Source organism: Callionymus lyra, chromosome 14 (assembly GCF_982586985.1).
Source record: "Callionymus lyra chromosome 14, fCalLyr1.hap1.1, whole genome shotgun sequence".
Lineage (NCBI taxonomy): Eukaryota > Metazoa > Chordata > Actinopteri > Syngnathiformes > Callionymidae > Callionymus > Callionymus lyra.
Genome location: NC_141831.1, coordinates 23,083,809 through 23,107,169, shown reverse-complemented (window position 1 = coordinate 23,107,169; position 23,361 = coordinate 23,083,809). Strand labels below are relative to the sequence as shown.

The 23,361-nt window shown below is 38.4% G+C and overlaps 1 protein-coding gene across 1 annotated transcript in view; it reads right to left on the bottom strand.

The window, feature by feature from the left end:
• Positions 1–23,361, bottom strand: part of LOC148066501 (sphingosine-1-phosphate transporter SPNS2) — a 55,341-nt gene that overhangs the window by 28,799 nt on the left and 3,181 nt on the right. Inside the window, exon 2 of the mRNA XM_087807202.1 lies at positions 4,565–4,630. Within this exon, the coding sequence (XP_087663328.1) occupies positions 4,565–4,630 (66 nt within the window). The remainder of the gene's footprint in view (positions 1–4,564; positions 4,631–23,361) is intronic.

Genomic DNA, 23,361 nt, shown 5'->3' with positions numbered 1-23,361 from the left:
TCGACACCATTCCTGTCCACGACATGCATCATCATCGTCGTCACTCAAACTACAACATTAGAACATGAGCTCACACCACCAAAGATAATACTGCATTTGCATTAATACTTGCACTCCAGTGGCCTGGTGAAACAAGACGAGAGATAAGAAGGACATTCTGGAAAAAAAAAACAACGGAAATTGAAAATTTTACTTTTATTGTTTTCTACAAAAAGCTTCAGATTTTATCAGTGCGGCTCCATCTGGACGGGGAGGCAGCAGAGCGAGAGATAATTTGTGATTCTCTTTCAGAGAATTTCATCATCGAGCCTCAAAGCAGACGATTTCATGATTACACTTATTTGTCTGAAATACTCTTTTCATTAATAATTAAAGTCTATTTTAGAAAAAAAATTAACATCTCAAAGAACAGAGCATGTTATATTTGGGTAATTTAATAAAAAAAATTAAAAAACATTATTATGTTAAGCAGAAATATAAGCCATTCGAATACCTTTTTTTTGGTAGAATATTAAAAAAAATATATTAAATAATTTTCAAGCACATAGTCCAAAATACACCAACGATACGTTCAAGATAAAAAACTTGAATTAATTTCAGACAAGATCTCAGATTTATTTGGTTAAAAGCAGCAGAGATGGTGATCCTGAGTTATTTTGGAACGATATAAAAGGGAAAGTTAAGGAGCAAAATAGTCTAGAGACAAAGTTAGGGAGGTCATAATGTTTTGGACAGTTGTAGATATGAGACAGTGTTCATGTGGTACATAGAATGATAAATACTACGAGTTAAAGCAAAAAACGTATTGTTTTTTCCTCATTAATTATTAACATGTACCATTTAATTCTAACATTTTAGGCCACCTTATAATATTTGATTCAAGCTTACTTAAGTTATACATGGTTTTTAAATGAATATATTGTTCTTTATTACATATTCTACTTGATAATACAGTATTTTCTATTAATAGTTTTTCTATCTTTCATAAAACTAATTCTAAATGTATTTGTACTGTGTTGTACTTGTATATGTCGCATCCTTTTCTAAAAGTGTCGTAAAGCAGAGAGAGTTGAAATACACTTAGTGACCTTTAAATCAATTTCTGATTGACACAAACTCATCGAATGTGAATTGGTTTGCTGACAGAAAGCGGGAGTGGGGAGACGGGGGAGTGGGTGCCAATCAACAGCCAACAGCTGCCCTCCTCGGAGACGCGTCCTATAAAAAATGTCCTGATATAGCGACACGCAGGTTTTGATGCAGCATCAGGTCATCCTGCTATTCTCATTCCAGCAGGAGAGGGAGGCGCCCCGACACCATCACAATGTAATTACAGGGATTTGGGAATCAATAGTGCAGCGGATTAAACTCTGTCTGCATTCAAGAAGTCACAGGTGGCACTTTCTCCCCTCCAATTTACCTTCATCCCTCCGTCAGTACCTCTCTTATGAGGTGCAAGTAGGAGTGACAACAAGCAACAACAGCTGCCAAAAAAGATTGAGAGAGAGAGAGAGAGGAGGTATCGAGGGATGCCAACGAGGACGGGAGACAAAATAAGAGCAGCTGTGAGTGGCCAAAACAGCTGATCAAACTCAACAAGAGTGACCACATGACTTGGCTCTGAGCTCTCTGCTAACCAGCTTGATGTGTTCTTATCGAAAGTATTTTCAATTAATCATACTGTCGATCGATATTTTTCTATAAGAACTGAGCTTGAGTCTAAAGTGGGTGACGAAGCTTCGACTTTATCTCAGCCACCCTCCCATGCAAACCCATTTTTATACTTGTAACTGTGATCTCATTACATCTACTAATAGGTGTTCTGTTTTTAACATCAGAGGACTCATAGTGCTCCCTCAGTACCTCCACCACGACTCCTTCTGACTGGATTCAAACATTCGTGTCTGAAGCTGAAAGTTTCCACTTGTGGTCCCAGAGTGACACCAGGAGCTCCGTCAGTTGGTGTCTGTGTGTGAGTGCGGTGTCCAGTTTCACACGAGGTGGCCGAACCACACACAGAACAAGACGCAGACAGTCTGTGAGCTGTTTTGAGCTCCTTCACTACAACAAGCTCCACTGACCCCAATAACTCCCGGGTCCAAGCTGAGTCAGGGGCGTGTCATAACGACGGCAAGTTCCATTACTAGCCATCAATTACCCCATTAAGACTTTTTTTAAAAGCTCACGAAGGGCACCGCGAGAAAATAAATCTGCTCAGATTCTTCCGTGTGATTGCTGAAGACTTCCAGCAAGTGAAGGTTACACCATCCAGGTGAAGCCCCTCCTGTGTTAACCTCTCTTGCCCTGCACACCCTCGGGACAGGTCCTCTCACAGCTGTGGGTGTCACTCACTGATGTTGTGGCTGCTGCCGCGGGGCCATTAGCTCAGACGCCCGTCATCTCCAGGGCCTGAGTTCAGACTGTCCTGAGCTCAGGTGAGACTATCAACAGCCTCGACAAAGAGCTGCAGGCTCGATACCTGACTGACAGCTACGCAAACCTCTCGGACAAAGAGTCCAGGCGTCAGCTGCTCGCATGATAATGGAACACATGCACACGCACACACAAAAGAAATGAGTGCACATCTCTTAACACTTTTGTGTTGTGCTCCTGAGGAAAGAGTTGCTGTGGCCAACATAGCTTAAATAGTGCTTGCATGCAAATGAGGTTTATGGACATTAATCTGGACTAGCCTAAAAAAATGTGCCATTATATAAAAATATATATATAAACGGAAATATGCTAATATAATACATCCACATTTATGTCTGAATCATAGCCATAATATTCCTAATTTATGGCACATTACATACCAGAAAAAAAAACTTGAATTCAATTAGTCATCAGAAGAGTGGATCGTTGAATTTAACATTTTAAATGTAAAACATTGACATTTCTTTTCAATTCTGTTTATATATATATATATATATACTGTATATATATATATATATATATATATATATTTAATAATTAAAGATTACATTTAAAGATTCATTTAGTGAAAATATAACATTTTTTTAAATAAATTATTTAAAAATGCAACCTCAATATATGAATAATTTATTTTAATGATTCCATGAAAAAAAAATCAGCCTTTTAATATAGAAAATATTTAATTAAAAAAATCAATAAAAACTAATTAAATCTTATGTATACACTTTATTATATATGATTCAATAAAACACATTTTTTCTTTTTAATAAAGAAATTATTGGATTCTATTATTTAAAAAAATAATAAATAAATGCTTTAATTTTAATTTAAAAAATGTAAAGGTTTAAAATTATAAATCTTATATTCAACGTTCAATATTCAGGCATTTAAAAAAAAATTATATCACAGATTCGATTTCCCTTAAACCTTGTGTTGTCTCTTTGTCAAGGTGAACAACCTCCACTTACTAAACTTACTGAAACTGGTGTGTAAACTGTTGCACTACGCTATGAGTTGTCGGGGGACATTATAAAATCATGTTGATGAAGCCTTCTGACATTACCGCCTCAAATGGCTCAAGATTGAAGCTGTGTTTGCTCAGCGATGAAAGTCCTGAAGTGTGTGGTCAGTATGTTTTTAAACTTGTGGAGGTGACCTGGCAAAACACCTACTCAGGCTGTCCGTGAGATCAGGTGGAACCAGAGCCTGCGAGAGAACCAGACACGCAGGTGCACACAGAGGCTGGAATTGTTCCCTCTCCGGACGGAAGTGGGGGCTCTGGAACCCCGGAAGGGTTGTGTATAGAGCGTAAACACAAATATGCACACACTCGTGACATCATCGTCCAACAAGGTTAACACTTAGGCTCCCTGTCTGCGGCCACCCACTCCCAAAGCTCGGGACCCTGGACATCCAGCATTCCTCATGCTGTTGTGAGAAAGAGGTCGTCTGGGGACCAGGGGCCAAGCGGAGTCCCGAGCAAGACAGGACAGGCCAGGAACACACAGCGGGCTGCCCTCGGGGCTGACGGCTGCTGACCTTTATGAAACGCTGAGTGTGAAGATCTACTCTCAGGTGTCTATAGTCACAGTCAACACTGTGAGGTGATGTTTTTAACAATCTTCAGGAAAAAGCTGATTTTTTTTTAATGCCATATTTGCTGAAGCAAGAGCCCTCAAGCGGAGCCTCAAGAAACACTGGTGCATTCTTCCCCTCACACTGGCCTGCTCCGTCTCAATGCTGCTTTGTGTGCAGGTTTGTTGGTGTTTGAACGACTCCGAGGGCACACAGAGACAAGACGGCCCACTGTCCACCAGCACAAGCCTTTCACTCGCTATATGGCTAAAAAGCCGAATTCATGGGTGTCTAAAAAGAAGGAAACCCTGCCCCTTAAACCAAGGTTTGAAGGCACTTATTGGCTCATACATGTGGCCTGCATTCATGCCTGGCCACAACTTTGTTATCCTTTCTGTTGACCCGACCTGAGCCTGCCTACTTAAGCTTTTAATAACTTCTCTGCAAACACGATATTTGGAAACAACACTAAAAACTCCACATGTGGATGCGTGGGATGTATCTAGGTGTTAATCTCGGGCTTGACGGAAAGATTACTGGGTTAAAGGAGACTTACCTGTTTGCAACAAGCCGGCTCTGCTGTCTGACACCTCGTAATGCCGCTGGATGTCTTGAAGAACCCCTGCGGACACAAACAAACATCCATGAGTTTCAAACAATTCAAATGAAGCGACTTTGTTGACAGAGAGAAGCTGTGTCAGTAGACAACACACAACTGTTACTATTCCGAGCATCGTCTCTCAACAGCACAGTGAAAGATGTTTTGTTGGACATGACAGTTGAAGGTTTCAACTCAGACAGCAGCAGAAAAAGATCTCAGGTGGAGACACTTGCGTCTAGATTTAAAATGTTTTTGTGTTTTGAATGTTTTTCTTTCTCCATCGTTTTTCAAGTAAAATTAATTATGAATCTTTTACAATGGTTTAAAATGCTGATCATTTTTTATATATATATATTTTTGAATAATCTTTTGTTATCATACAATGTGGCACAAAAATATTACTAGAGGGTTTTAATAAAAAGGGATGAAATCCACTCAAAGAAAATTTCATTAAAAAACTGCAACAATTGGTATTATTAAATTATTTAATAAATAAATCAGTCAGAAGAGAGAAAGTCAAAGATGGTTCGGTAATTGCATTTTCTTCCTATTACCAATATGCAAATATTATTTCAGCCTTGATTTGCAGCCAAAGTCATTGTTCTGCTTCTATTGTCATAGTTATTGAAGCCAGGATGAACCGCAGATACAAGTTTAAAGCTGTCACTCAAGAATCTGTGTCAAAGTGCAGCTCCTGAGCTCAAAACACCGTTTGGAAACGGTTTACTTTGGTTCACTGATGTGAGAATCGAATCAGATGCTTGCAAGAAAAAAAAAAGTCTGTAGTGCCATTTATCAGGCCCTTTATTTGTTTGTTTTCTCACAGCTTCAGGTGGTTATATTTTAACCTGCTGTTAATAATTTCAATAATATTTATATTTTTTAATGTATTCATTATCTTTAAAACCATTTAAAAGACATAGAATGATTCTTTCTAAACCAACAGCTATTGGAAGATGCTAAAAATTTTGAAATAAATTTCACTAAAACCAGATAATTATGCATTATAAGTGACTTAAAAAGAGTAAAGTAATAGTTTATATTTTATTTTAATTAATAAAATTCAAGTTATTAGGTGATTTCTTGATGTTTTTGTACTGTGGCAGATTACTTGAGTTACTAAAATATTTTTTGTTGTTAAATGATTTGTGTGTATTTAACTTCCTTAATTCCTCTCAGTCGTTTTTTTTGTTAATATTATACATAATCATTCATAAGTGTGTCACATGAGTGTCTGAGTTCAGCCGGTATATTCAGGGATCCAGATGACACAGCAGCCAACAGAGTGAGGTTAAATATATCAGACCTACAGCAGGACGATAACTACCACCGTGAGAATGAGAGGAGATCTTAAATATTCTCCTCTGTAACCTAATCAGAGCAGTTATGCAGGAATGTCGGAAATTCACATTGTGTCGCTCTGAATGATGACAGTGTCACCTGGAGCTCAGCCACGACTTAAGGATGTTCTTCTGATGAATTGACGCCAGTTTAGTTAAATTAAAGTCTAACTAACTCTTTATAAACATGACAAAGAATGATTCTCTAAAATGAGTTCAAGGTCTGTCATCCAGCATATAAAGAGAACAGCTATGTGGCAGGTTTGATGCAATGCAGGTGAGTCTCTGAACATGGAAAGCTGATGTAATTTATTTACTTACTAATTGAACTTTGGAACGTGACAAATGTTTTCAAAAGCACTCAGCTAAGCATGACCTGGAATGACTCCACCCTTTAACTAGAACACAGATTTCCATCGGCTGTCGCACCTCTTAACCATATTCAATCATAAAAGCTGTTTATTTGTTTGTCGTGGACACCTTGTTTCCCAGATGATAGAGGCAGGTGGAGCTGAATTGAGACCAAAGTCTGCGACATACGTCAGATTCCTGTCATCTGACTCAACCACCTGCTCACATTCTCACACTGCCGGCCACATTCTTCCACAGAAGCTCAACTAACTGCTTGCTCACTTTTAATAATGACCCGGGTTTGAGGTCAGCGTGCGCTCGTCATTCACAAGATTCAACGAAACCCTAAATGAGTATTTACAAAACAACAACCTGAATATTTAATGTAAAAAAAAGGAAGACATTTCTTATTCATGGATATAGCTTAATGATATTCATATCTTGAGCTTCAAGATAAAATATGACTAAATATCTAGATGGAGGAATGCTCTGCTCTGATGTTTCACAATGAATAAAGAGGTCATTTAATTATAGGAAAATAGGTCTTAAGCAGGCAATTACAATCACTCACATTGTGTTCTACCTTCTTTTTGTGAAATTGAATTAATTTAAAAAAAGGAAAGTAATGTATTTAGGTTGATACTTATTCATCTACTATCATTTTAAGGAAAAATAAGAGAAAACATGCATTATTATGATGAAATATTATTATGGAAGACTTGTTTTAATACGCAGGGCAAAAACACCACAAACCAATTCCAATATATTGTTTACAACACAATAAAAGTTTCTGATTCTGAAAAAAGTAAGAGAATAAAGATTAAATATTCCACTAAAAGCTGTAAAAAAGGGTGATCATGCCACGCAAACTACATCCGGGTCCAACAATAAGTCACTTCACATCAGACGCCTCTTGTTTTTTGGCTGTGACAGACACTCAGCCCCCCGTCAGGCCTGTGGAACCAGCAGCAACAACAGTGTTTAACAACATACAGGACAAAGTCAGCCATGTTCTAATTAGCCGGGACGAGGTGTGGGCACACGCCGCCTGCTGGGCGGGGGATTCCTGCGCCAGATGGTGGAGCGTCCCTCCTGGACTGTGTAGCCTGCATGTGGGTGCCACACCCGTCTAGTTAGGCAGACAATCAATTAAGGAGGAGTTGGACAAAAATATAGACAAATGCATCAACTCGGAGTATTGTAGAACTGCGATTGTAATCTGAGCGCTTGATCTAAGAGAGTAAGTGGTGGAAGTCAGATTAGAGCACTGTTTATTCTACTGTATATTCAGGAGCAATGAGCTGTGTAATGAACCGCGTTAATCTGTGATGGATTACAGAGAGCAGGCAGAGCTGTGTTTGTGTAACAGCCTATCTGAACTATCATCTCTCCTCTATCACATCTTAGAAAACAAACCTTTTATTTCTCCTTCCCAAAGACTCGGCGTGTTCCTCCTGAAATGTTGCATTGGTATTCTGCGCCCCACTTCCCTCCTTCCAAACAGAGACACCATGTTTGTTTTTAAAAAAAGACTGCAGTCGGAATTAGCAATCTGTCAGGTGATGACGTAATCTAAAGATGGACCCTAGCCCAAGCTGGCAGCTAGGTTGCCATGGCAACCATTCCAACCACTCTGAAAAAGATAAAGGTCATGATACCCCAAAGGATCTGAGTTGTTCAAATTTCAGAGTTTGTCCTTGCAGGAGCAGTTTGAAAAAAAGGCAACACACATTCTGTCCAAATGTAGGCGTAATAGCATAGCAACAGTGGAAGATTTAATATTGAAACTACATACAATTGTGGAAAGAGTCATTGCCTACAACAAGTCATCATATGCTCAACATATAAAGCTGTAGTGTTAAAACAAATAAACAGAAAATGTTGTGACAATAGTTTAACTTAAACCATCAAAAGACGGAGCCTATTATATTTTGATATATTCCTAATAAAATCAGTGAATAATAAGTGTTGTTTCAAGAGAAGCATCAGATAAAGATGGTAAAGGTGTTTGGAGTAAAGCAGTAAGTAAAGCTAACTGAAAATGTTCAACTCATTCGTCAGTCTTTAAATCCATCTGCAAGAGATGACATCACTGGAATAAGTGCAAAAAACCATCTGTAATCTTCATCATAACACATTACATTTTAGAACAAATGTTTTGCTTCTTTCAGCTCTTGAATGCTTCAGGTCATCTCACACATTGATAATGTGTTTGTCAAGCCTCCAGGGGGTCCTATCTTCTAGTGCAGTGCCAAACAATGCAGATCGACCTGAATTTGCTCAACAACACAAAATGTGTGTCCTTTTGTCATTGCCTTTGCCTGGAGCTCAACACATGTTGTTGGTTGTTAAACGTCCTTAACTTGTGTGAGTGGAGCTAGTGTGACTTGTTTTTGAGTTTTTCACAAAGACCACAGACTTCATGCTTTGTCACCTAATGACCTGTTTCGTGACGCTGGAGTTGCTGGTTTGAGTCCACAGTCGAAGCTGACACTTATTCCACCCTCTCATAAAGTCTGCCTTTATTGCCACAAAGTTTAAAAAGCAGTGACTCAAGTTGGTAAACATGACACAAGTGCTGCTTTTACAGAAATGAATGATCTTTCTCATATATTAATAGCACTTTCATTTCCCTCGGAGACATTGAGTTATTTGTCAGCCACCACAATTACAGCTATTAAACAAAATATTGCGACATGATTAACAAGGACTGGACACTGATTCTGGAATCATAACGTCCAAGGATAACCTTCACACAAGTCATTCACGCCACTGTTTACCAGCATTTCTGAAAACTGCTGACATTATTATTATATCAAACTCTTCTTTTGAATCTGTTAGTTGGTCACTACTAAGATATCGAGCGATTATGTTTTAGATAGAGAAGAAACACCAAGTAAGTAATGATAGAATGTAATTTCATGACCTGTTGTGGGAAAGAAAAGAATGTTTACACTAATGAATAACAGCTGAAAAACATTTGTCTGTCAGTTTTCGCCAATGTTGGTTAGTTTGTTCCACTAAATACCCGAGGGTTTTTAAAGATCTTTTTAATCAGTAAAAGTAAATCCACTTCTATGTGAAAATATGTTGATTTTGTTCACTTGACATTGGCGAGAATGTCAGGTAAGACTTTGAAGAAGGGGATTTCAGTCTCAACAACACAGGTGACATTGGTTACAACACCGCAATTGAAATAAAGCAGCATGGGCCATAACAATTCAAGTATGCTGGGGTTTCTCATTGGTTGAGGTGTACACTGCCTGATTGATATTTTTGTTACGTTAATTTTTGATTATTTGAATTAAAAATTTGCTGTTGGTCCTTTGAATGCTTGACAACAGATATCTTCCATTAACACACAAGATAACATCTACAGTATTTTAGAGATGACATAACAGTGAATGTTGAGCACATGGTGCTCAGACCGACACACTTGGTCACCAGAGAGGTGTAAACACACACATGCAGAGAGAGACTTCTGTCAGTCTGCCAAGGGCAGATTTCATATCAAATCCCCAGCAGAGGACGGTGGATCTGGATCTATTTCTGCCCAGAGAATCTAGGCTAAGAGGAAGGAGACGATGGCAGTTCGGTTCGAAGAGAGACAGGAAATAGTCGAGGGAAGTAGATGGTGGATGAACCAGGTCATTCTGCGCTTGAATCACTAAAGCTTCTTTCTATTGTTTACACTTATCAAAATATGTATATATGATGTATGTTTGCCGGATCTCTCTGTGTTTGTGGCTGATTGAAATGGAGCCAATGGATGGAGCCATTGGTTCTGGCCCTAGTCTGACGAACTGTGGTCAACATGACACGAGTGCTGCTTTCACAGAAATTAATGATCTTTCTTATATATAAATAACACTTTCATTTCCCTCTGAGACACTGAGTTATTCGTCAGCAACCACAATTGCAGATATTAAACAAGATATTGCGACATGATTAACAAGTATTTTTATGACAATTACTAGACACTAATTCTGGAAACAAAACATCCAAGGATAACCTCAAGTCATTCATGCCACTGTTTACCAGCATTTCTGAAAACTGCTGACATTATTATTATATCAAACTCTTCTTTTGAATCTGTTAGTTTGTCACTACTAAGATATATAGAACTATTAGTTTCTGTTTTATATAGAGAAGAAACACCAAGTAAGTAATGATAGAATGTAATTTCATGACCTGTTGTGGGAAGGAAAAGAATGTTTACACTAATGAATAACAGCTGAAAAACATTTTTCTGTCAGTTTTCTTCAATGTTGGTTAGTTTGTTCCACTAAATACCCGAGGGTATTTAAAGATCTTTTTAATCAGTCAAAGTAAATCCACTTCTATGTGAAAATATGTTGATTTTGTTCACTTTACATTGGCGAGAATGTCAGGTAAGACTTTGAAGAAGGGGATTTCAGTCTCAACGACACAGGTGACATTGGTTACAACACGATGGCAGTTTGGTTCGAAGAGAGACAGGAAATAGTCGCGGGAAGTAGATGGTGGATGAACCAGGTCATTCTGCGCTTGAATCACTAAAGCCTCTTTCCATTGTTTACACTTATCAAAATATATATATATATATGATGTATGTTTGCCGGATCTCTCTGCGTTTGTGGCTGATTGAAATGGAGCCAATGGATGGAGCCATTGGTTCTGGCCCTAGTCTGACGAACTGTGGTCAACATGACACGAGTGCTGCTTTCACAGAAATTAATGATCTTTCTTATATATAAATAACACTTTCATTTCCCTCTGAGACACTGAGTTATTCGTCAGCAACCACAATTGCAGATATTAAACAAGATATTGCGACATGATTAACAAGTATTTTTATGACAATTACTAGACACTAATTCTGGAAACAAAACATCCAAGGATAACCTCAAGTCATTCATGCCACTGTTTACCAGCATTTCTGAAAACTGCTGACATTATTATTATATCAAACTCTTCTTTTGAATCTGTTAGTTTGTCACTACTAAGATATATAGAACTATTAGTTTCTGTTTTATATAGAGAAGAAACACCAAGTAAGTAATGATAGAATGTAATTTCATGACCTGTTGTGGGAAGGAAAAGAATGTTTACACTAATGAATAACAGCTGAAAAACATTTTTCTGTCAGTTTTCTTCAATGTTGGTTAGTTTGTTCCACTAAATACCCGAGGGTATTTAAAGATCTTTTTAATCAGTCAAAGTAAATCCACTTCTATGTGAAAATATGTTGATTTTGTTCACTTTACATTGGCGAGAATGTCAGGTAAGACTTTGAAGAAGGGGATTTCAGTCTCAACGACACAGGTGACATTGGTTACAACACGATGGCAGTTTGGTTCGAAGAGAGACAGGAAATAGTCGCGGGAAGTAGATGGTGGATGAACCAGGTCATTCTGCGCTTGAATCACTAAAGCCTCTTTCCATTGTTTACACTTATCAAAATATATATATATATATGATGTATGTTTGCCGGATCTCTCTGCGTTTGTGGCTGATTGAAATGGAGCCAATGGATGGAGCCATTGGTTCTGGCCCTAGTCTGACGAACTGTGGTCAACATGACACGAGTGCTGCTTTCACAGAAATTAATGATCTTTCTTATATATAAATAACACTTTCATTTCCCTCGGAGACACTGAGTTATTCGTCAGCCACCACAATTGCAGCTATTAAACAAGATATTGCGACATGATTAACAAGGTATTTTTATGACAATTACTAGACACTGATTCTGGAATCATAACGTCCAAGGATAACCTTCACACAAGTCATTCATGCCACTGTTTACCAGCATTTCTGAAAACTGCTGACGTTATTATTATATCAAACTCTTCTTTTGAATCAGTTAGTTTGTCACTACTAAGATATATAGAACTATTAGTTTCTGTTTTATATAGAGAAGAAACACCAAGTAAGTAATGATAGAATTTTTCATGACCTGTTGTGGGAAGGAAAAGAATGTTTACACTAATGAATAACAGCTGAAAAACATTTTTCTGTCAGTTTACTTTAATGTTGGTTAGTTTGTTCCACTAAATACCCGAGGGTATTTAAAGATCTTTTTAATCAGTCAAAGTAAATCCACTTCTATGTGAAAATATATTGATTTTGTTCACTTGACATTGGCGAGAATGTCAGGTAAGACTTTGAAGAAGGGGATTTCCGTCTCAACGACACAGGTGACATTGGTTACAACACGATGGCAGTTCGGTTCGAAGAGAGACAGGAAATAGTCGAGGGAAGTAGATGGTGGATGAACCAGGTCATTCTGCGCTTGAATCACTAAAGCCTCTTTCCATTGTTTACACTTATCAAAATATATATATATATATGATGTATGTTTGCCGGATCTCTCTGTGTTTGTGGCTGATTGAAATGGAGCCAATGGATGGAGCCATTGGTTCTGGCCCTAGTCTGACGAACTGTGGTCAACATGACACGAGTGCTGCTTTCACAGAAATTAATGATCTTTCTTATATATAAATAACACTTTCATTTCCCTCTGAGACACTGAGTTATTCGTCAGCAACCACAATTGCAGATATTAAACAAGATATTGCGACATGATTAACAAGTATTTTTATGACAATTACTAGACACTAATTCTGGAAACAAAACATCCAAGGATAACCTCAAGTCATTCATGCCACTGTTTACCAGCATTTCTGAAAACTGCTGACATTATTATTATATCAAACTCTTCTTTTGAATCTGTTAGTTTGTCACTACTAAGATATATAGAACTATTAGTTTCTGTTTTATATAGAGAAGAAACACCAAGTAAGTAATGATAGAATGTAATTTCATGACCTGTTGTGGGAAGGAAAAGAATGTTTACACTAATGAATAACAGCTGAAAAACATTTTTCTGTCAGTTTTCTTCAATGTTGGTTAGTTTGTTCCACTAAATACCCGAGGGTATTTAAAGATCTTTTTAATCAGTCAAAGTAAATCCACTTCTATGTGAAAATATGTTGATTTTGTTCACTTTACATTGGCGAGAATGTCAGGTAAGACTTTGAAGAAGGGGATTTCAGTCTCAACGACACAGGTGACATTGGTTACAACACGATGGCAGTTTGGTTCGAAGAGAGACAGGAAATAGTCGCGGGAAGTAGATGGTGGATGAACCAGGTCATTCTGCGCTTGAATCACTAAAGCCTCTTTCCATTGTTTACACTTATCAAAATATATATATATATATGATGTATGTTTGCCGGATCTCTCTGCGTTTGTGGCTGATTGAAATGGAGCCAATGGATGGAGCCATTGGTTCTGGCCCTAGTCTGACGAACTGTGGTCAACATGACACGAGTGCTGCTTTCACAGAAATTAATGATCTTTCTTATATATAAATAACACTTTCATTTCCCTCGGAGACACTGAGTTATTCGTCAGCCACCACAATTGCAGCTATTAAACAAGATATTGCGACATGATTAACAAGGTATTTTTATGACAATTACTAGACACTGATTCTGGAATCATAACGTCCAAGGATAACCTTCACACAAGTCATTCATGCCACTGTTTACCAGCATTTCTGAAAACTGCTGACGTTATTATTATATCAAACTCTTCTTTTGAATCAGTTAGTTTGTCACTACTAAGATATATAGAACTATTAGTTTCTGTTTTATATAGAGAAGAAACACCAAGTAAGTAATGATAGAATTTTTCATGACCTGTTGTGGGAAGGAAAAGAATGTTTACACTAATGAATAACAGCTGAAAAACATTTTTCTGTCAGTTTACTTTAATGTTGGTTAGTTTGTTCCACTAAATACCCGAGGGTATTTAAAGATCTTTTTAATCAGTCAAAGTAAATCCACTTCTATGTGAAAATATATTGATTTTGTTCACTTGACATTGGCGAGAATGTCAGGTAAGACTTTGAAGAAGGGGATTTCCGTCTCAACGACACAGGTGACATTGGTTACAACACGATGGCAGTTCGGTTCGAAGAGAGACAGGAAATAGTCGAGGGAAGTAGATGGTGGATGAACCAGGTCATTCTGCGCTTGAATCACTAAAGCCTCTTTCCATTGTTTACACTTATCAATATATATATATATATATGATGTATGTTTGCCGGATTTCTCTGCGTTTGTGGCTGATTGAAATGGAGCCAATGGATGGAGCCATTGGTTCTGGCCCTAGTCTGATGAACTGTGGTCAACCGCACTGCTGATGCGGCCTGATCGTTTCCCTGCCTTTTAGCAAAGGGGGTGATTCCATTTCAAGTGTCGCTCCGTCAGTATAAATAGTCGGACAGAGCAGAGGAGATAATGAATGAGGGAAAAGTGCACATTGGGTTGTGTTCAGATTTGGGAATCGAGAGTGAAAAGCAGGTCGAGCTGCAGAGTGAGGAGAAAGCTGACCACAAATATTCCCGACTGCGGCCGGTGGGCTCCTGACGGACTGCTCTCCTCCCTTGCCATGTGGCCACAGTGGGTGTGGAGGCCGTTTTTCCATTCAACTTCCTCTCATGCCACACAGAAGGAAACATGCTAAACTGGTGTGGGAAACAGTGAACACATGCTGGTGATAGGCCTGATTCACAACACTTCTGAGCTGCTACAAGATTTGCATTTACAACTGCTGAGCCAGCATGTCACTCCAGTTTTAGTTCAACAAAACTATTACTGATTCAATTGAAAAATAAGGAATAAAAAAGGAAACACCTCTGCAACATTGGAACATATAGTGCAGTACCTCTGGATTATAGACAGACTTGGGCGGTTGCCCCCATTTTAAAAAGGGGTATCGGAGTGTCTGTCTCTTCCTAGCGAGGTCTATTCAGGGGTCCTCAAAAGAAGGGTTGGCCAGATAGTCTAACCTTAGATTCAGGAGGAGCCCGGGTTGTGGTACTATGGATCAGCTCAAGGAGTATGGGTATCATTCACCACGATAAGGGCTGTCTGTTCCCTGTACGAGCGGTGCCAGAGCTCGATCCACATAGTGGGTAGCAGGTTAGACTGTTATCCAGGGAGGGTTGGACTTCACCAGATACCATTTGGTCCAGAATTGTTTTTGACAGCATTTCTAGATGCAGCCAAGGTGTTGTGGTGTTTGGGTTTGGTTGTGAAGTGCTGGGGAAAAAAAGAACACATAAGAATCTACGGTCCTCAGTCAGAATAAGTGGAGCCTTCTTCTGGTTGGGGGTGAGAACCTACCCTATGTAAGGGAGTTAAAGTATAGTGTCTTGTTAGTGAGTGAGAGAAATACGGAGTGGGCGGCCAACAGTAGTTATGAATATGCTGCACATATCTGCGGTAGTTAAAAGAGAGCTAAGCCAAAAGGCAAAGCTTTCGGTAGTTGAGTCACGTTCCTAACCTGACATGTAGTCATTAATGGTGGGTATTGACAGAAAGAATAAAATGGCAGGGACAAGCAGCTGAAATTGGTTTTCTCTGGAAGGTGAACAGAGATAGGCTGAGAAGCATGGTCATCCATGAGGGGCTTGGAGTAGAGCCACTGCCTCTCCACTTGAAACGGAGTCAGCTGAGGTCCCACCACTGGTAGAGACCCTACATACGCTGGAGACACTATTACCAATCTTTAAGAAGCTTAAATGATGTTTTTAATACATTATTCTACATTGTAGATTACAGTTATAGGTTTCAAAAAATATGGCTTCAAGAGTTCATCACATCCACAGAGACTGAGCTTTAACAATGGGATGAAGGGATATAAATAGAAGCTCAGGTCACAGATGGATGACAAGATTATATTCTGCATCCCAGAAAAAAACTTTAGTCAAACCTTTGTTGTGGTTCTATTTCAATACACAAAGGTCAAAATAATCCAGTGAGTCGTTCATGGTTTATTTTTAACACAGTTCCTCATGATCAAGCGTAAAGAGAGACTTGTATTCTCCTATAACCTACATTTGTGAAGTTAAAATCCACAACAGATTTGTGAGCTCAACCGCTTTGATTAGTTTGCTCTTTATTCTTTTACACGCAGCTTAAAATCACTAATCAAAAGCTCGTCTTCAGATGCAGCGCCAGCCAGTCCCTGCTAAATATTTCATGCTGCTGGAGAGAATACATGGAGAAGCAGACTGGACCTATAGCTCATCAATAATACATTCACGGGGAAGGCCCACTTGTTCCAATGAGATAATGGATCAGAGGTTTTAGAAGGAGAGTCAGTGAAGCGCAGCAAAGGTATTTGAAATGAGATGACTGGCAGGGAATCTCCCCCGGCTGAATGCATAATGTTGTTTTTCTATTTTATACACAGTTATGGTTTTGTCCCAGAGCTCCCACGAGTTAGTTTTACAAGAACTCAACAACACCCGTGGCTACAGTTTGTACAAACAACTTCATGAAGAAAAAAAAATATTTAGACTGTATAACAGGGTGGACAAAGAAAGAGCTTTAATATGATTGGAAATCATGAAATATAAAAAATATATATATTTAAAAAATATACGTTTAACTTCTTAATGTATTGTATGATTAATTTAAGGATCATTTTATGTAAGACACTTGTTAAAAAACGTACAACAACTATGGACAAATATACAATAAAAATTCTACATTTTAATTTTCTTTCACTTTATTTTGACATAAAACAAAAAATACTCACAAAAAATTTTAAAAAAAATGAAAACCTTACTCTGGGTTTTAATTTTGTCTTAACTGTCTTACTTATTTATGTGTTTACAATTTTGAAAATAACAATTCAAATCATTTAAATAAAATCATATACGATAGTAAGGTAGAATAATGTTCAGCTCGGAATAACAAGGTTGTGGGTTGGATTCCATTAAAAAAGCAATTTTAATTAGAATTTAAATAAATGTTTAAATTTGAAGGTGTTTTTTTAATTTAATAATTTATAAATATCCTATTGCTGCATGTGACCCATCAATCCTCTTCCGAGCTCAGGGGAGAAGGCTGAACAGGGAGGGATTCGTTCTCAGGATGTAAAAGCCGCTTAATTTCAAGGCAATCCACATTTCGTCTAGACCAAAGTGGTTGACCGACTGTCATGCCAAGAAGCTACATCCTGAGAGGGAGAGCAACAGAGAGGACAGAGGAGAGAGAGCGAGTATACTCGTGCTGTGCTCCCTCTTATTATAAAAATGTAAGGTCTGGTGTGCATAGAGTTTGTCTATGAGACTCACTGTGGGGACATAAATATATTGTCACAAACCTCAACCTTGCTACTAAGTTCAGGGACAGGTCTGGCTTATAAATATCAGTCAATGTAAAACATTATGACTGCAAAATCAGAGACTCACTAATCCTTTTTTTACATAACAGTGTGGAGGATTAGAGTCACCAAACTGCGTTCTAATGAGCTTTTATTTGAGCGTGCTCTTTCTCTTTTGTCTCCGCATGATGTTGTGAATTCACTGTGGTTGGTAGAGTAACACCCTCGAAGCTTGATCACAGTGGAGCGTTGTTGGATTTTAGTTATTCATTAACCCAGAAATAATTACACAAAGATAACACAGTGACATTCACAAAGAAGTTGTGTAATTCCGAAAGTGTCAACTAGTGTCTTCATCGCTGAAGGAGATGATAGTTGAAAGTAAAAGAAAGGCCATATAGAAGGTCAGAAAATAATGTAAATGCTTTGTATCACTTATTTGAAGTAATAATTATGAGATATAGATGTTTTTATTTATTAATTTAAATTTAAAGAGAACTATCAAAATATTTTTTTTATGAGACATGTAGTTCCTCATTTAAAATGGAAGAGACTTTGTAGCGTGTATTCCATAACTCTCCCTTTGACAGATGCCTTGATCATATGACGCCCCTTTAAGTTAGCCGAACGACAGAATGTTCACTGGGTGTCAAACCAGCAGTCGGGGATCATACGGCTGTTGAAATGATGGATGTGCTTGGATTCCCCTTTTTCCAGCTCCAATTTACCGTCTAGTTTTAAAGTCTGACAAAATGGAGATGATGACTTGTGGATGTGCGGTTTAACTCATGAGAAGATATTAGAGGTCCATGACAATATTTTTCTATGGCGTTATCATAATTAACCACTTAGCTTTCCTCCTTTAGGGCATGTTGAAGTCTGCATGCTAACAAAACGAAACCTTCTGTGGGGGAGGGATGATTATGAGTAAAATATGCATCTTTTGTCCTTCTGTACCCCTAAAGGCAAAAACAGATCGACATCTGCAGACATTTTTATTCTAAGACAGTAGCAAGGTGCCCTTTCCACATCTGCGCTCATCACTCTGGATACAAAAATTGCTTTAAAAAATATTTCTGTCGATGGTGTTAGATTCACACGCTCCACAGCCAGTTAAGCTATACTTTAGGAGAATTTAGATATTACATGTGAAATACTAAATGAGTGTTCTATTTTTTTTTCTCATCACGGGAAAAACATCAAGTAATCATTTTCATTCCTCCCTTCGTCAAGAGCTTCATGAACACAAAAATGTGTACTAAATGTAGAACACACGCAAGCACACACCAGTGTCTTGCTTAGTTAGTCATTAACCTGATAAGAAACATGAAAGACCTTTGTCTTACTTTGATGTCGATCAATAATCCATACTGTTTTACACAAGTCAAATTAAACACAACTACTCAACAACATTGTCTTGGTTGGCAACACATCTTTAAATAGAATCAGACCTTTATTACTTTAAAAATCTACTATATTTATTTATTTATTATACAAAATTTGTTTATTTAAATAGTTTTTTTAACAATTCACTTTAAGGTAAGTAAGTAAGTAAGTAAGTTTATTTATAGAGCGCTTTTCAGACCAGGATCACAAAGCGCTTAAACAATCAAAAACAAATACTCAAAAAATATATATTACAAATATAGATTGATGATTTAATTTATATATTAAAAATATTTGCCAGAAAAACAACATTTTAAGTATTCAGATGCTTTACTAGATTAAAATTTGGTTTGGTAAAAAGAAAAAAGTAGCTTATTCTCTCTCTCAACACTGACTCTCAGTTAAATTGGGTCCAAAAAGAGCCATTGGCCTGAAGCCACACACACCGCAAAACAGCCCAACTATAATCTGAGTGTGTCCGACTTCATTTTTGAAGAGTATTTCTGAAGTGGTGCGGTGAGAATTGGCCTGCAGCGTCAAAGCATCAACCCAAAAGAATGTACACAAGTAGAGAATCAAAGGATGATCATCCTGGCTGGTCACTGAGGTGGAACCAGGCGATCTGGTGCACTGCAGAAACAAACACCCAAACCCAACCTGTCATTGTCTTCAACGCATTCTCTCACACTGCAGTGCCAACAATAAGAAAAACACACATGCAAATATGTGTGTGTTGGTGCCGCAGAATGCAGCATTATGGAGAAATAATTAGGAAGGTGCAGCTTTGAGGAAATAGAACATCCACGACGTTATGGGTGCATATTTGTCATCCCTCTGACAGCTCACCATGTCTCTGAACCTGCTCGCATGTTCTCAGTGGAATTTATCTCAGCAGATGGATGAAGGTGTGTCTATGTGTGTGCGTTCTAAGACTTTGAGGTCAAAGTTCTCAATCACCGCAAACACAGTCCTGGATCTGACATGATGATAATATAATCCGCGGGCAGATGTCATAATCTCTTGGACTACTTACTGCAAATCAGAGCAAAATAAAAATGGCTGAGCATCAATCAATTATATTAAGATTATTTAAGGGATATTTCAGGAGATGCTCAGCATTGATTAGGATATGTCGCAATGTAAAGTGTGTGTTTTCTATTTAAGTATTTTATCATCATGGTAAGTTTATACTGCATTTGTGTTGCTCTAAAATATCTGACGGATTTATATCAGCTTCTGTAGTCAAACAGATGTGAAAAGCAGAGACCTGAGAATCACAACAAAGAGCTGCTGAACAGACCAGCTACAGGAACTGTTGATAATGGGATTAAGGAACAGATGATGAGATGTCGGTGGTAGTCCAGAGTCTAATCAGGATTTAAGAAGATACAGAAGGTTCACCTGTATGGCCTCTAAAAGCTACTGCTACTCACGCCCTTACAACGAATAAAAATAAACAAATTAAAGTTAAATTACAGAATATTATTGTAACAATAAAAAAAATGGAATTGCTAGTCTAGTGGTTCAGGGTAGGTGTTGAATTTCCCATGAGTCAACACAATTTTTACATCATGGAAGTTTTTCTTTTTTAAGTCATCTTTAATAAGCAGTTTAGTCAAACTCTTATAGGGGATTCATATGGGAGCGCTTCGAAACTTGCTGAAAAAAAAAACAAATTCTTCAAGTTTATCATTTGAAATTGGAGTCCAAAAGGTCAGAGGAACTGAAGGGAGTGACTAATGATATTTTTCCAAACATGTTTTCTAAGCTGTTGTTTGACAGGCCGTCAAACAGAGCAGAGTCCTTAACATGTCCCTAATCTCCCCCCTTTCCTTCCTGTCATCTTGCCCTCAGCCTGAAGAGATGAACTTCAGTTCTTTCACGGTACAATATCTTCTCAGATAATTGGACAGGAAGGGCGGCTGTCATTTTGACGTGGCTGTTAGATGCTGGACGCTCAGCGACTGGACAAACACCTTGTTTATCTTAAAGCTCTGGACCTAAAGTAAACACTTGAACGCACAGCAGCAAAGCAAACTCGCTTTTTTGATGACAAAGGGGTCAGTGATTATCGCAGCAGCTCTCCCGCACATGTCAAAGATCAACGGGCAGCTTGAGTAAGAACTGTCTGCTCCATCAAGCTACTGGTCTGGAGATAAGGTTTGAAGCCATCAGGAAACGCTAAATCAATTTTGACTAAGATAGCAACAGACCTTTTTAGCATTTCCGTTGAAAATCTGAATGGTCAACTTTCTACTGTTGCAGGGCATTGTGGGACTTGGTTGTAGTAGTCGAGACACGGTAAGTAAAAATATCCTCCCCAGAATGCAACACACGTCACAAGCTCGTAGCTGCGGTGAGTGATGTTTGGATGCAAAGCTGGCTTGAAGCCAAAATAACAGCTGTACACAAGCATGGTGTCAAAGAGTCAACCTAAAGCGGGCCAAGAGCGAGGCCATGGAACGTAGGGGCATTCGCAGCTTAAGGGGGTCACGGGTTAAACGCTGCGAGCGAGGGGAAGTACATTTGCATGACGGCAAAAATCTGGAGAAGCCACATGAAAGAGTTGGCAGGGGAAGCAGTTTGAACAAAAATTCTACGGGTTACTATTACAGACTGCGGCTGCGTCCAGGAACACACAGACTGTTTTCTTAAAGCAGCAGACATAAAGAGATTACTGGGATGACTGTGGAAAAGCAGCCTCGCACGGGTCGCCTTCGTAAAAAAGCCGCCAGCTTAAACATCTGCTAAATGGTGTCGCTGCTGTCAAAAGAAGCCGGTTGACACCCAGAAGTGGCAGAATGTGTAGATGTGACGACAGCGAGGGGGTTTAATTGGAAACAGCACCGTCCTATAAAGTCAATTACAAGGGAGTGCTGCGTCTTTTTTTTAATACCTCTGCAGCCTCTGTTGCAGCAAGGAGGACCTTTAATGTGAGGGATATAAAAACAAGCCACGGTGAAATGGAGAGGAGCGAAACTTGAAAGCACAAAGCTCTAAATGAAGCTTCAAACACATCATCCACTTTACAAGTTTGTTATTGGAATACATATACAGCTTCCTGCGAAGACTGGCAATCCATGTTTTCGTTGGTCAATTTCACTCATTACTTTTTTGACAGCAGACATTGAACAGAAAGTGTTTTTGAAGCTTGAAGTGTTTTTGCAATGTTCGTCTACAGGTTGTCGGTTGAAACTCAAGTGAGACGTAGTGGACATCTTCAGATAATCGGTGTAGCTGGAGGGTTAAAAAGTAATACTTGTTTATGATTTTCTAAAGAATTCTCATGTTGGATTTCCATTAAAATTCGAACTTTACTAATTTTCTGCTCACCCTAATGTCAACTAAAGGTTTTTTTTTTGCAGAGTTATCTGTTCCCTTTTAGGGGTTATAGACAAAAATGTATGTGAATTTTAATGTAGCGACTGATGCTCAGTGGTCTTCGTCTTTATCTTCCTAGAAAGATAAACACTTGAAAACATCCACATACCTCCATCTTGTATTGAAGCCTCGCCTAGAATAATTGTTCTGAAAAAAGTCTTTATATTTTGAGCGCTTTTGTAGCAGAAGTTTTAAGAATAACAAGCGATGCAGACGGGAAGTACTCTGGGTAAATATCGAGTCTACAAGCTACACTGGAAGGAGCTTAAAATATATAATTATTTTAGTTTTTCCAGAACATTTCCTCTCGCTGAGGCGTCAATACAAGATGGACGTTACAGACGAGCACCATGGAGGTATTTGGATGTTTTAAGTGTGTCATCTCGGGGGAAGAGGAAGATTACTGAGCTCCAGTCGCTACGTTAAAATGAACATACATGGTACCTATAACTCTAAAAAAGAACCAATTACTCTGAAAATAATCCCAACCCTTAGTCGACATGAGGGTGAGTAGAAAATGAGTAAAATTTGAATTTTGGGGGAACTATCACTTTAACTACACGTCTATTCCAGACACCATCATTTGTGATCTTGTTTTTCATGTAGAATAACTCGTTTTCTAACCTGAATCACCTGTAAACTTCCACCAGTGGACTAAAAGGGGATGGAAATGGATCGATGGAATGTGAAGGAATGGCCTTGGGCACGTGGACAGTGATAATCCATGTTGGATTTGGACAAGCAATAATCAGGTATGGAGTCCAACTTCCTGTCAGACTGGATATGTTGCTCCATCTTATTTCCTGTGTGACAACCCGATTGTCTTAAGAGGATTATTCGCACTCGCTCATCTTTGTCTGGGAGGTAAACTGCCAAAAGTCCGCATGCGATGGTCCATCTTGTCCATTAAGAGGCTCTTTTTTTCCTTCTTCGTGCCGGAACAGCTTGACTGAGATTAAGGTGTGTGTACGTTGAAGTAATTGGCATCGAACGTTTCTTGGTGAAGATTAATTGGCTGGGGAGGTTTAAAAAGCAGGGGGTGTCTTGCGTTAACACTGATCAACCAAATAACTTTAAGTGCTCAGTGTCTCATATTCTCTTAAAAAAAACACTTAATCCTCTCTGTAT